Genomic DNA, 14,411 nt, shown 5'->3' with positions numbered 1-14,411 from the left:
AAAATGTATCTTTTTTTCCCTTCTTTGCAGAGGTGGGTTTCAGCTGGTATCAGATATTTTAAATGTTGTCAGACAGTTGATGTATTGTATTTTTCTATTTTATTTTTATTTGTTACAAGGATAACTAAAAGGAAGGGAGAGAAGTGAAGGATGTTTTCAGAAATTAATGTAATGTTAAAAACAAGATATCAACATAATTCAAAAAAATTAAAAGTACTTCAAAAGAGATAAGAAACACCTTCATGTAAAGTTTTCTGAAATTATAAAATGTGATTGTTTGAAGACCTCACCTAGAATTTGAGAGTAAGAAGGGATTTCAGCAAACATTTAATCCAACCCATACACAAAAGAAATCCTTACTGTAACATATCCAACCAGTGGTCATCTAGTCCAGAAGTGTCAAATGTCCAGTGGCATCATTGCATCTGCAACACTCCTTAAGTACCTTGGGAAATATTTAAGAAAAGAAAAATACAATAGAATCAATAATTTTAATAGGTGATTTTCTAAGTTGATATGTGGCTAGTAGCTACTTATGTATGGTTTAGTGGACCCAGTTTCTGTTTGATTTTGACACCACTGGTCTAGTTTATGCTTAAAGATCTCCAAGAGGAGAAACCCATCACTTCTGGAGGCAAACCATGCCATGTTTATACACCTCTCATTGCAGGGATGTTTTTCTTGACAGCAAGCCTAAACTTATGCTTTGTAACTTCCACCTATTGTTCCTAGTTCCCTACCCTCTTTGGATCTAACCATAACAACTCTAATCCCTTCTTCATAGTGACAGCCTGTCAACTATTTCAAGATCACTTTCATGAACCCCTTTAGTCTTCTACAGACTAAAGATGCCTAGTTCCTCCCACTAGTCTTTATATGTCATGAACCCCATACCATCTGCTCCTTTTGGACATTCTCCAGCTTATCAATGCCCCTAAACTGTGGTACATATAATTTAAGCACAATATGCTAGATGAGGTCTGATGAGGATTGAGTGTAATGGAATTATCCCCTTATCCTTTGATGCCCCTCTTATTACAGGTCAAGATTGTGTGAGCTTTTATGCCTGCTGCATCATACTGCTGACTCATAGAGAACTTGCCATCCATTAAAAATTCCAGATCTTTTTAAGAATAATTGTTGTCTATTCATGTTCTATCTTATATATGTGAGGTTCATTTTTTGAATGTTCATGACATTCTATATCACGTTATGAGATTCAGCCCAGTTCTCTACACTGTCAAGTCCATTGTGGATTCTGGCTTTTGTCATCCAAGAAATTGGTAAGTGTTAAAGAGGAAAAGGGTTTACCACAGATTCCTTTGAGATTGTTCACTGGAGACCTACCATGCCGACACTGATCCATTAATTTCTTTGAGTCTGCCTAACCAGCCTGTTCTGGTTGCATTCTTTTCTAATTCATATCTCCATCTTCTCTACAATAACAGTATGAGATATTCTATCAGGAGTTGCTAAAATCTAGGTAAAGAGACTTGAACAAGATGGCTGCCTGAACAGAAGCTGACACCCAGCTCCCACATATTTATTCCAGCAAAAACCTTAAGTTTGCATTAGACTGAATAACAACCAAGAATTCCAGTGAGAAATTACAGGAAGTGACTTCCACGATAATCAGTCATAGTCATAATCACCTCATCCTGCAAGATCCCATCAGCCTGGGCACTCTTATCTCATTACTGTCTACTGGTCTCTGATTGAAGGCTAGGGCCGCAAATTCCAAAATCTCCATTTAAGGAGGAAATTCAGCTCAGTAGATCCCATTTCTCACATGGCTGCACTACTCGGACATCCCTGACTTTACCATGTTCCTGGATCGAATACCTTTGAAAGCCCCTCTCCCCACTTCTGTTGCAACAATTTGGCTAGCAGCTGCTGTGGGGGTGGAAAGACCAACACAAGCCCAACAACAAGAACGCTGCCAGCACAGGTCATTTTGATCTGCTTTACTAGGAAAGCAACATTAAGGTGTTAAAAATCTTACTTTAATCTAACATATACATAAATCGTTCACTTATTTCAGGGATAAAAACCAGGACCCTAAACTTCAGGGCAAATACAAATTACAAACATACATTATAAACAGACCAAATACAATTCATAGTTACCAAGAAGGCATCAACATCTGGGTTCACTCTTAACTATAGCTGCCCAGAGTCTCCACACCAACACTCCAAGAGTGAGAGCCCCTCACAAATAGCTCTGTTCTCTCTATACACTATTTAGCCATCATCAAATGTCATTTGAGTGACCAGAACTTAGGCTCCTACTATTGGCTCTGGTCTTAGCAACTCCCCTTAGGACTCTGAGGGCTTCACATCCACATAGGCTTAGCACCTAGCAGATAGGGATTTGGGCCTGGGGCTTTGCACCTAGTAAGGCTCAATCAAAGACAATTAATTTATCACTCTAAAACAGTAAGAAAGTCCCACCTTAGTTACCAATGCAACTTCTCAGTGTTGTCATTAGATTGTAATCTTGAGAGCAGAAACTATCTTCGAATTTGTATCCCTTGTGCTTAGAGTTCCTGGCACATAGTAGATGCTAAGTAAATGTTTTATGACTGTGATGGTGAAGTGAACAAAAGTGGATAGCCCTCTGAGAAAGCCTAAGGTGGAGACCTTGGAAGTGCTAGAAAGCAGCAAAAACCCTGCTGAGATAATCCAGACCCAAGGGCTCTGATATGCCTAAAACTCTCTCTTTAGAGTCTAGAGAGGGCCCTGGAGTTCCAGTACTCAGAACTTCAAAAATTATAGAGGAGTCCTAACCTTGTAAGGTATGGAGGTCAGTATGATAACCAAGCAACCCAGGGCAAGACCAGCAGGGCCTACCTACCACGCCAACCAAAAGTGCAGCAAAGATGGAACCTGGCCCTAGCCTGGATTCAAGAACTAAAGCTAGAGAGATGATTAAGTCAGAAAACAACCAGTATCAAAAATTACTGCAAATCTAGAGCTCCCCCAAAGTGAGAAAGGAACTACTTCACAATAGAAAGCAGAGGCTTATGGTGAAAAAATGGACTTTCCATAGTGACTACATGAATAGGACTATACACTCTGCCCCAATCCTCACCCCACCATTCTGTGGCAATAAGTAGAGATAGTTCAACTCTACACAGCTGCTCCCTAAGGAGGGGAAAGCATAGGAAGCTGAGATCAAGGTCTACCTGGGGTGGCTGCACTCATCCAGAGAACTAAAAATGGGGGGGTGGGGTACTTGGACAGTGCAGCAGCTTATGGTGATACCATAGGACAGAAGCTGGTGTCTGGGTAGAACTAATCTTAGCCCTAGAAGCTACTTGGGGGCAGGTTCTGAGGCTGGTAAAAGTGAATTCTTGAATTTGAGAAGAGGCTGAGAAAGTCATTATTTCCAACTTCTAGATACAAGCTCACCATCACAGGGAAAGGAGTGAGGAAGTGATTGATAGAGGAATATAAGGGAAAAAAAATAAAACTGAAGATCTCAAGATAAATGAAACTCAGTTAAAATCCTAGGGAACAGGCAGATAAATGAAAACTGAAGGGGAAAATGGCTGTTAAGACATCTAAATGACTGTAACCATCTCTAAATAAATATATTGCAAGAAAAATAAAATGAACCAACACCTGATGAAGCAGAGGGCCTTCTGTATTCCCAGGATAGCATAGAAGCACAGCAGAATGTTCCTGAATAATTCAAGAGAGAAATAAGAATTTTTAAAGAAATGAAAAGGGAACAATTGGCAGAATTTATGACCTGCCTAGTAGAAATAAGTAACAGGATAGAAGAACTTTAATCCATGGTGGTGAATCTGTCAAAGAAGAGAAACAGAACAACTGATTGGGAATATAAATATTGTGGAGTTAAGAACAATCTGGAAGAGAAGCAATAATCAGTAACAAAAGAACATGTGATTTCTATACAGGCAAAATACATTGATCTCAAAGACAGGCTGTGTAAAGATAACTTAGGGATCATAGACTCCCAGATGAACACAAGTCAAAAACCTGAACACCATGACACATGAAATAATATAAGAAAACTGCCTAGGACTTTTGAATATAGAAAACAAACAGCAGTCAAAAGGATCCACAAATCACCTACAGGGGAAAGAACAAAAACCTGTGCTTCAGTCTCCAAGATACATGATTAAATAAGTCTAAATTTAAACAACAAATTTTGCAATCAGCCACAAGGAAAACGAAAGGAAATTTGAAAAATGCTAGGCTTCTGCACCCACCAGAAATCATAGAAAGGTATGGAATATTTTCCAAAAAGCAACAGAACTTAAGATAAAATCCCCAAATGGCCAACTCTGCAAACCTGAGCTTAATCATCAATGAAAAAAATGGACATTCAGTAGAGAGACATTCTTACAAACACACATTAAAATACACACGCACACACACACACACAAATTATTTGACTTACAGAACCGCACCCCCCCCCAAAAAAAACAAAACAGGTAAATATAACTCAAAGAACCCATAAGTAGCAAAATAAATTACCTCCACTCCAGAGACCATTAAAAGGGGGGAAAAACTAGAAAGACACAAGAATCGTTAAGAGAAGTCATTTTAAAAATATGTAAGGGCATAAAGATGAAAAAGGAACTTTAAAAATAGGAGAGGTAACAGTAGAGTAAAATGCTTGAGACACTGTGGCCTAAATCTCACAACCATCCCCTATAGATAAATCAATGTATTTTGTGGGAGGAAACTGCAGAATGGGAGGATGACTAAAAGGGGAGAGGGGAGGAAGAAGAGAGTAGATAGTGTGATATATGCTAGTCATGCCAGTGGTAAACAATGAGGAGAAATAACTCCTCTAGTCACTCTGCAAAAATAAAGGGGGGGGGACGCTACAGAATGGGGAAGTGGCAAAGGGGATTGAAATAGGGAAATAAAGGAAGAAATCTCAAATCATTGGTGGCTGGGGGATCCCACTGCCATAGCGGAAAAGATGTATTCTGTAATGGGACACAGGGACCCTATAATGGTTCTAATCAATGATTTGGGAAGCCATTTCTTCTGAAATAGTGTTGCGTCTTGATGGAGAAGAACAAGGTGAAGAGAAATCGGAACTACTGGGGGGCAACTGGCATCTGGGTTATAGAACTAGAGGAGAGATTCCATGGCAAATTGGAAGGAAAATGAAAATGAAGAGGGCTGGGGGTAGAATTGGACCATACAATCTAAGGCATAGGATAATTTCTACCATTGATGAGGGCACAGTATCTGGGAACCCCCTTGAATCTGGAATACAGTCTCTGGGAGCCCCCTTGAACTGTCCTTGAATCTTCCAGCTAGATCTGGCCTTTCCCTAAGGCCACAAGCCTTCCGTTATCATTAGACCCAAATCTCTACCTAGCCTCACCTTTTATTGTCCTGCTACTTCCCACCCTTGATACCATCCATATCCATGCCTTCAGCTACTTCCCACCCTTAATCCCATTCTCTTGGTTCCTGGACTCTGACCTTATCTGGTCCTCCTTAGACTCCTCCTCAGGACCCTCCCTAAAGCCCTCCTCTAGTCACCCCAGACCACCCCTCAATCCAGGATTCAGTGTCCAGGATTCTTTTTTGTGCCAGCTCAGCATTAATGCGCTAAAGAGCAGTACCAACCTGCCTGAGTGACCTTCAGGACCTAACTCAGTGGTAAGTGGAAGACTCATCCAAGCAGTCATGCCGCATTTGGATTTGAACCTTGTGGGAACAAGGTAGAAACTGAGGTAAAAGTGAGACGCTCTCCCCAGAGACCAAGGTCAGGTAAGGAAGAGTTTTCCCCGAGATTTTGTGGGAGAAAACTTTGTTCTCCTACCTCCTCCCGCGCCAGCCCCACTTTATATCTTTGAAGTTAATACCCTTTTGTAAAATGTAAATGGTTGAATGGAACTGGGATCTTAGTTACTGACACTTAATGTAACAAAAGTTATTCAGATGATTGACATGCAAAGACTAATGAGAGCTTGAAAACACAATTGACAAAATGCAAAGCACTTGAAGCAGATTTAGGAACAACATCTACCAAATGACTACTAACACAGCACCAACAGAAGTCTTCCACACATTAGGATTTTCATTGCATAACTGAACATGCAAGAACCTGTCCCATCCCGCACCAAAGCAAGGATTTCACAGGGCAAACTAGTGAAGTTTATGCAGCTTCCCCACTCTATCATAAACAAACTAGATTTTTCCACTTCATGTTGCATAATTAATATCAAAATTCATCTCATTCAGTGGTGAAAGACCTACAAGAATACAGAAAACAGATACATTAACTCATTAAGAAGATCCATGTGATTTGCCTATTCTCACCCAAAGAACTCAAGGCCAGAGTGGGCAGAGGAAGGCATTTTATTATGCTCCTCAAGAGGGCCGGTGTAGTGCTCACTGGAACACTCACACTGATACAGCTGCAGGAGCAGGGGTAACCATTCCCTCCATGCCTGCTAGAGTTATGGTTAGTTTACAATCTTATTTTTTTACATAGTTTTCCTAGGTTAACAGTTTATATAGGTAGGATAATAAGGATACAGAAGCAAAAGTGAAGTTAATTGGATTTTCCTCGTCTTAGTTTAGGATTAAACTACATTCTTTTACTTTCCCTACTTTTCCTCTTTAACATATGCCAATTATGCAAATCAGTAGGCCTGAATTCTTGACCAAGACCAGACCCTAGACAAGCTTGAACTGGTTCAAGGGGTTTGGCCTCTCTAATTCCCCTGACTGCCTTCTCAAAAAGCGTGCACATGCATACAAACCTGACCTCTCACCTGACTGACCTTGAGGCCTGGTTTCTGCTAAAACTGGGGTGGGGAAGGGCGGGGAAGCACACCTTTAGTTCTGTGGAAACAAAACTCCTCCTCCCATTTATTACATTTATAGCAGCTCTTTTTACAGTAGCAAAAATTTTAAAACTGAGTGAATTCCCATCAATTGGAGAATGGCTAAACAATTAATGACATATAAATATGATGGAGCATGCTATAAGAAAAATGAAAGAAATGGTTTCAGAGAAATCTGAGAGGACTTGTATGAACTGATGCAAAATGAAGTGAAAAGAACCTAGAGAACAACTTATACAATAATAATAATATTATAAAGACAAGCCACTTTGAAAGGTCTAGGTATTCTGATCAGTGCAATGACCAACCACAATTCCAGAGGACTCATGAAGAAACATGCTACCCACCTTCAGACACAGAGGTGATAGATTCACAGTACAAGTTGAGGCATAGATTTTATTTTATGGATGGACATGGATAATGCCGAATTTTGTTTTGCTTGACTATACATATTTGTAACAGGTTTTATTTTCTTACTTTCTCAACAAGGATGGGGGAAGAGAAAAATGCTGACCTTAAAATAAAATTGGATTAAAAAATAACAACTAAAAATTCATGTCCCTCAATAACCATAGGTGATAAAGAAATTTTGTTTCCATCTTAAAATTCAGCATGAAGAATATATGTAAAATGCCAATAAATGTCCTGATGACAAAATGTGTTAATTAGTGTAATCTATGCTTTTCTGCTGTCTTAAGTACAATTCCATTGTTTTGGTTGACCCCTTTCTTAGTCAACATTTGAACTGGATGACTGAAAGAGTCCTTATATACAAATACCAAAGAATCACAGAGCTGAAAGGGTCCTTGGGAATCTCTCTCTGTCTCTCTCATATGGTTCTTAAAAACAAAACAAAATGCTTTCCTTTCCCATAGACTCTTCTCCCTTATAGCAAAGCCTAAGAAGATGTTAGATAGTTTGACTGACTTTTAGGAAATCTCCTCGTATTTGAAATACCTTGATTGAGGTGAGTTTTTTTGCCTTTCTTTTTTTTTTTTTTTTGGTAGTATTTGATTGTATTGAGAAAGTGGCCACAAACACATAACTTATCCTAGCTGAAATTTAATAGGTTTGGAGGTAAGGAATGTCAGAGAATTTTACTGTAGGCAATATGCACGTCTAGCAAAAAATGAAATAATTTTCCAACATGTGCTTTGTTTGAAATGAATTTATTTTTTAAAAGTAGCTTGGCAGAAGTGTTCCTGATTACTGACTGTAACTAACTTACATTACCACTAGATGTCATCATGACTCTGTCCGCTATATTTTACCTCAATTTAACGAGTGTGTGTGTGTGTGTGTGTGTGTGTGTAACATTAAATTATACAGTTTGGACAAATACATTTAAACTGTATGTTCACATTTCCATAAAGAATTATAACTACCCTCAGTGAAACCACTTTACATAAAATAAAGAATTATAACTACCCTCAGTGAAACCACTTTACATAAATTCTTAGTTTTGTTTTTGTTTTTTAAATTGTTCAGACCATTGATTTCATCAGCATAGGGAATTTCCAACAAGGAAATTTCTTCTAATAGTGAAAATCATCAATTTTCTATAGCTTAATGACTTAGAAAAGTACTTGTAGGCATTGAGAAGTTAGATAACTTTCTCACATAGCCACACAGCCAATGTCCATTTGTGGCAAGACTTGAACACAGATTTTCATGATCTCAAAGTCTACCCTCAGACTGCCTCCAATTTTTACTTTTTAAAAGATTAATTGGCATCTAATGAACATTTGTAGGCTCTATTTTGTTCATCTTGTTCAAGTATGTGTTGTTATTGTTTTACTGCACTTACTTCTTAACCTTTTTTTTTGGTGAATTGTCCCCTTCACAGTTCACTCTAAAACTGCCCCTTTCACAGGCTTTGCTTGTTTAATAACCAAGCTGTCCCAGGATCATGTCCTTACCTGTTACCTGTTAATGGAACTACTTCCTGTAATGTCTCTTTCCCATCACCACTTTTCATAGCTCTTTCTTACTTTTTATCTTTCATTATTCACAACTCAGTTAATTCTACTTTAGGCAATTTTTTTTTGCCATGCATCATGCACAAGTACTATTTAACTACCTCACCATCTTTCTAGTTCTTGCCTGGGTACCTCAGGAAAACATTCTTTTCTTTCTCCTTTCCAACCCAATCCTTTTTGTATCTGTGAGACCTCCCCCTCTACAATAACAGACCTGAAGAAAAAGTCAACTATTCAGATTTTCTTGGAAATATTTTTTTTTATAGAGGTCACTAGTCCTTTGTCCAAATGCCAAATTGGTTAATAATAGTAAGAGAAATTGGTGACACCAGTGGACTTTACTCTATGGACTTAGTTTTTACTCAAATTAAGGATGTCAATTTTTCCCCCTCTTTTGAAAGTTGCCAAAGTTAATTGTTAAATGATTTAAATGAAATGTATAAACTTTGTTTAAAAAGAGCTATAGACAACTTTTGTAAATGATTAACTTTTTTTCCACAGAAATGCTATGTGTATTCACTAAGGAAAACTGTAGGGTACTTTCAGCATAGCTCATGGCTTTATTAAACCATTGAAGATGAGCCTAAAAGGATTGGCTTTTGTCATGACACTGATTTTTTCAGGAGAACTCTTTGCAGAAGGTAAAATTATGCTCTTTTAAATATAAATCTAAAGTATCATCCAACCTATATGTTTATGTGCTCTTATTATCCTTTTGCCCTTTGAAAAGCATTATTATGTTTTCTGTAAATATTATTGTCCCTGCTATTTAGCATAGATTTTTCCTTGGATGAAAATGGTAATTTTTCTTTACAAAAGACTACCTCATTAGAAAAATCTGTTCAAAGTTAGGAATCATAAAAATATCAGACACTGAAATAGTTGACAGTATTTTAAGAAGTTGAATCTAGTCTTGTTTCCAAGTGCCATTTTAGAGATTTCAGTATTTTTAACTTGTATTCTAGTGTCATATTACACTATTGTGTGATATTACAAGATTACAAGATTGATATTATAAGAAAGTTCATAAGAGTAGAAATATTTAAACTTACCTAGCCCCCAACAACCCAAGAAGATGGTATTGGTAGTATTATTATCTTCATTTTTTTTCAAAAGAAGAAACATGCTATTAAGGTTTAAGTGACTTAACTAAGATAACACAATAAGTGCTGGAGCTACCTCTTGTAACCAATTTCTATATTATTACTTTTATATATCTTGCCTTATCATCCCTTTTTTTCTGTTGTGCCTCACTCTTGGAAGTATCACTTTATGAGAGAGGAATTCTAGATAGAAGCAGAGTGGTATGTTAGAAATTACCCTGTGTACCAATTCATGCAGTCCAATCCTAACTTCCCTGTGATGATTCTCTTTATTATTAGCCTTACCATCTCATCCTTGAGTTTATAATCACCCCAGTCCTTCTGGGTGCCAGTTACTCTTAGGAACTTTCATTTCAAGTCTCTTAAGGCACCTTTTTTTCTATAGAGACAAAATTCTCTCAAAAATTGAAAAAGAAAATATTCTACCAAATTCTTGAGACGAATATTGTCCTAATACATATACCAGGAAAGGGTAGAGAAAAGAGAGAAAGAACAATGGATCAATATTATTAGTGAATATTGATTAAAATTTTAAAATAAAGTCCTGGCCAAAAAAAAGGATGAGAGCGATATATCCCCAAAACATTCATTATGATCAAGGTGGACATAGATCCATTATCTAGAGGGGAGTAACTTTGGTCTTATATTTTTGTATTAGTTATTTACGTATCTTGGATATCAAATTCTTATCGGAGATATTGGATACAAAGGGTTTTCCCCCAGTCAAGTACTGTTCTTTGTTCTTGCTAAAGTTTTTCAATTTCATGTAATCAAAATTATCTGTATTATTCTCTGTAATTGCTTTCATCCCTTGTTTTGTCAAAAATTCACCCTTATTCTGATTCTTCTTTCACAACATAACTAATTTGGAAATGTGTATAATATGATTGTACAAGTATAGCCTACATCAGATTGCATGGTGTTTTGGGGAGGGGGAAGGAGAAAGAAGGGGAAAATTTTGGATATATGATCTCCTTCCCTCCTAATTTTTTTATGATAAGATCTTTAACTATTTGGGTCAGTTATTCATTTGTCAAATGTGGTATAAAATGTTTGTCTAAATCTAATTTTTTGCCAACCTGTTTTCCTGTTTTTGTAGTAGTTCTTTATTTGTTTGTTTGTGATTTAAAGGGGCAGTTTGGGGTTGTTATTTTTAATTTTACTAAGTTTTTATTATCTTTTTGGGTTTTTTTTTACATCACAAAAATTTTCCCAAAATTTCAGCTCCCCCACACCCCTCCTTCTGAAATCCTCCAAATGATTTAGAAAATGCAACAGACCAAATCCTAATGGGGGAAATCCCAGAAAATTCACAGACAATTATTTTTTTTTCCTTAGGTCAGCACAGGGAATCAGACAGAGAAGTCTGTGGACATTGAGGAAGGGGTGTATCCAGGATCCTACAGAGCACTCCAGTGAGGAGAGAGGCTAGGCAATAGCACAAGAGGGCCACCTCATGTTGGGTACAGGAACAGATGCCAACTGGTAGCTTTTTCACTCACTACCTGGTCCTGAGTCATAGATATAGGGCAGACTGAGGAAAAATCTGCCCTCAAGGGTAAAGGGCTAAGCATGTTCAGGAGTAAGGAGTGGTAGAGGATGCTGTAGCAGTAGTGTGGTTTAGACGCCAGGAGAAGAGGGGTGTCTGAGTTCCTGACCAGTCTGAAGCCTGCAGGGAATAACCAGGGCAAGAATTCCAGACCAAAGAGAAGCTTTACTTATGCCCAAGTGAAAATTGCCTAAAAATTAGAATGGATCAAATAGAAGCCAATGACTCCATGAGAAAACAAGAAATATCAAAACAAAGTTAAGAGACTGAAAAAGTAGAAGAAAATGTAAGGTATTTCATAGCAAAATGACTGAGCTGGAAAATAGGTCAAGGAAAAAAACTATTCTACTACTTGAATGCAATGACACATAAAACAAGATACTAGACAAAATATTTTGAGAAATATTAAAAGAAAATTGTGCAAATTTCTTAGAACCAGGAGGCAAAGTAGAAATAGAAAGAATTCACCAGTCATTTCCTGAAAGAAACCCCAAAATGAAAATGCCAAGGAATATTATAGATAAAATATAGCCAAATTATAGATAAATATAAATATATATATATATATAAATATATATGTATATATATATATAAATATAAATATATAACTATATAGCCATTATAGATAAAAGATAGCCAAATCAAAAATACCTCAAGTAGCCATAAAGAATTCAAGAGCTGGGGAGCCATGTTAGGATCACACACAATTTAGCAAGCACTGCTATTAAAGCAGCAGAGAGCTTAGAATATGATGTTCCAGAAAGGCAAAGGATATAGGCTTATAGCCAAAGATAACTTGCCAATAAAACTTAGTATAGTCCTTTTTTTGGGTGTGTGTTTATTTGTTCATTCGTTTTTAGTTGTGCCTGGCTCTTTGTGATCCAATTTTGGAATTTTCTTGGCAAGGATACTGGAGTAGTTTGCCATTCCCTTCTCCAGCTCATTTACAGATAAAGAAACTGAGGCAAACAGGGTTAAGTGACTTGCCCAGAGTCACATAGCCAGTAAGTGTCATGAAAATGTGTTCCTGATTCCAAGCCTATGTGCTCTATCCACTGTGTCATCTAGCTACTGTTAGTATAATCCTACAGAGGAAAAAAAATGTATCTCTAATTAAATAGAGGACTTCCAAGCATTCCTGATGAAAAGACTAGAGCTGCATAGAAACTTTGAAGTTCAAACATGAGAATTACGAGAAACATAAAATGATAAACACAAACACAAATGAACAATAAGGTACTAAACAAGGACAAATTGCTTACGTTCTCATATACATGTCTAATATACATGTCTCCACTCTGAACCCTATCATCATCTGGTTGGAGAAAGTTTAATTAGACAGAAAGTCCAAGAATGGTTTTGTTATATCTTAATGATCTTAGAAGAATGGAAAAAGAGAAGAAAACTTGGAATTGGGCACAAAGGAAAAGAAAGGTCAAATCAGTGTAATAACCAACCACAATTCTAGAGGACAGATGATGAAGTATGCTACCCATCTCCTGAAAGGTGAAGGACTCAGTTCAGATTGATACACACATGTATGTTTATACACACACATATATTTATACATATATTTTTCTTTAGTTATGACCAATGTTGAAATTTGTTTTGATTGATTGCAAATGTTTGTGAAAGGCTTTTGTTTTTCTTCCATTCTCAGTTGGGTAGATGTAAGGATGGGGTAGACTGGGAGGAAGAAAGGGTGCATTTTTGTTGATTAAAATAAAATCTAGTAAAAAATCTTTCAACAATAAAAAAATAAAATATCTCTCCCCCACCTTCACTTATTTTTTTTTTAGATAAATCCTGTGACATGCCTAATGTTGAACATGGAAGGATTGCTCAATATTATTATACTTTTAAAAATCATTACTTTCCAATGGACCTAAACAAAAAACTTTCATTTTCTTGCTTGGCTGGATATTCGACCAAGACTGGGAAACAAGAAGATATAACTACATGTACGTCAGAAGGATGGTCCCCAAAGCCAGAGTGTTTCAGTAAGTCAGCTTACATTTCCCAATGAAATGTCTTTGATTGTGAATACAATTAATTTGAACATGTCAAGGACAAAATAAAACCCTGTGAATTGTTTAGTTAAAAAAAACATGTGGCATAGGGAATAGAATGCTGGGCTTAGAGTTAGGAAGAGCTAGCTTCAAATACTTCCTCTGACACACCTATGTGACAATGGGTATACTGCTTATTCTCCAGGTGCCTTTAAGCAACTGTCTAGGATTTATTTAGTAAGTCAAAGATGATCTACAGGTTTGAACTCTGTATTGGTAGAAAGAGTTTCCACACCAGAATTTCCCTTCTAGAAAATAACCAATGGTCATAAAGCAAGTCTGAAGACTTGACACAAAACATACACTGGCTATTGATAGTTTAGATGCCTTCCTCCAAAAACTATCTATATCCCTTGACAATTTATCAATTGGAGAATGGCTCTTAATCTCAAAAATTTGAGTCAGTTCCCTATATTTCTCAAAATTGAGATATTTATCAGAGAAACTTGTGGCAAAGATTTCCCTCTCTGCCTTTGCCTGTTCACTTCTGATTTTAGATGCATTAGAAAATAAAACCTTTAAAATTTTATTTGATAAAAATTGTTCATTTTAACTCTTGTGAATCTTTCTATTTCTTGTTTGGTCACAAATTTTTCCCCTATCTATCTGGCAAGTGATTTCTTCCATGTTACTTTAATTTGCTTGTGATCTCACATTTGATGTCTAAATCATGCATCCATTTGGAACTTATCGTGGTATCAGATGTGGGATGCTGGTTTATACCTAGTTTTTATCAGATGGATTTCTAGTTTTCCCAGCAATTTTGGTCAAATAATGAGCTCCTACCCCAGTGGCTGCAGTCTTTGTATTTATCGAACACTACACTACTATGCTCACTTGTTTCTGTATACTGTATGCCTAACC

General features: G+C 36.9%; 1 protein-coding gene across 1 annotated transcript in view; it reads left to right on the top strand.

Annotated features, from left to right (window-relative positions):
• Window positions 1–9,348: 9,348 nt before the first annotated feature.
• The window catches only part of F13B (coagulation factor XIII B chain), a 40,229-nt gene continuing 35,166 nt past the window's right edge, over window positions 9,349–14,411 (top strand). Inside the window, exons 1-2 of the mRNA XM_036754904.1 lie at window positions 9,349–9,467; window positions 13,278–13,478. Coding sequence (XP_036610799.1) covers window positions 9,404–9,467; window positions 13,278–13,478 — 265 coding nt within the window. The 5' untranslated portion in view covers window positions 9,349–9,403. The remainder of the gene's footprint in view (window positions 9,468–13,277; window positions 13,479–14,411) is intronic.

The sequence above is a fragment of the Trichosurus vulpecula genome, chromosome 4 (assembly GCF_011100635.1).
Source record: "Trichosurus vulpecula isolate mTriVul1 chromosome 4, mTriVul1.pri, whole genome shotgun sequence".
NCBI lineage: Eukaryota > Metazoa > Chordata > Mammalia > Diprotodontia > Phalangeridae > Trichosurus > Trichosurus vulpecula.
Note: the sequence above shows the minus strand (reverse complement) of the source record. Positions and strands in the feature narration are given on the sequence as shown.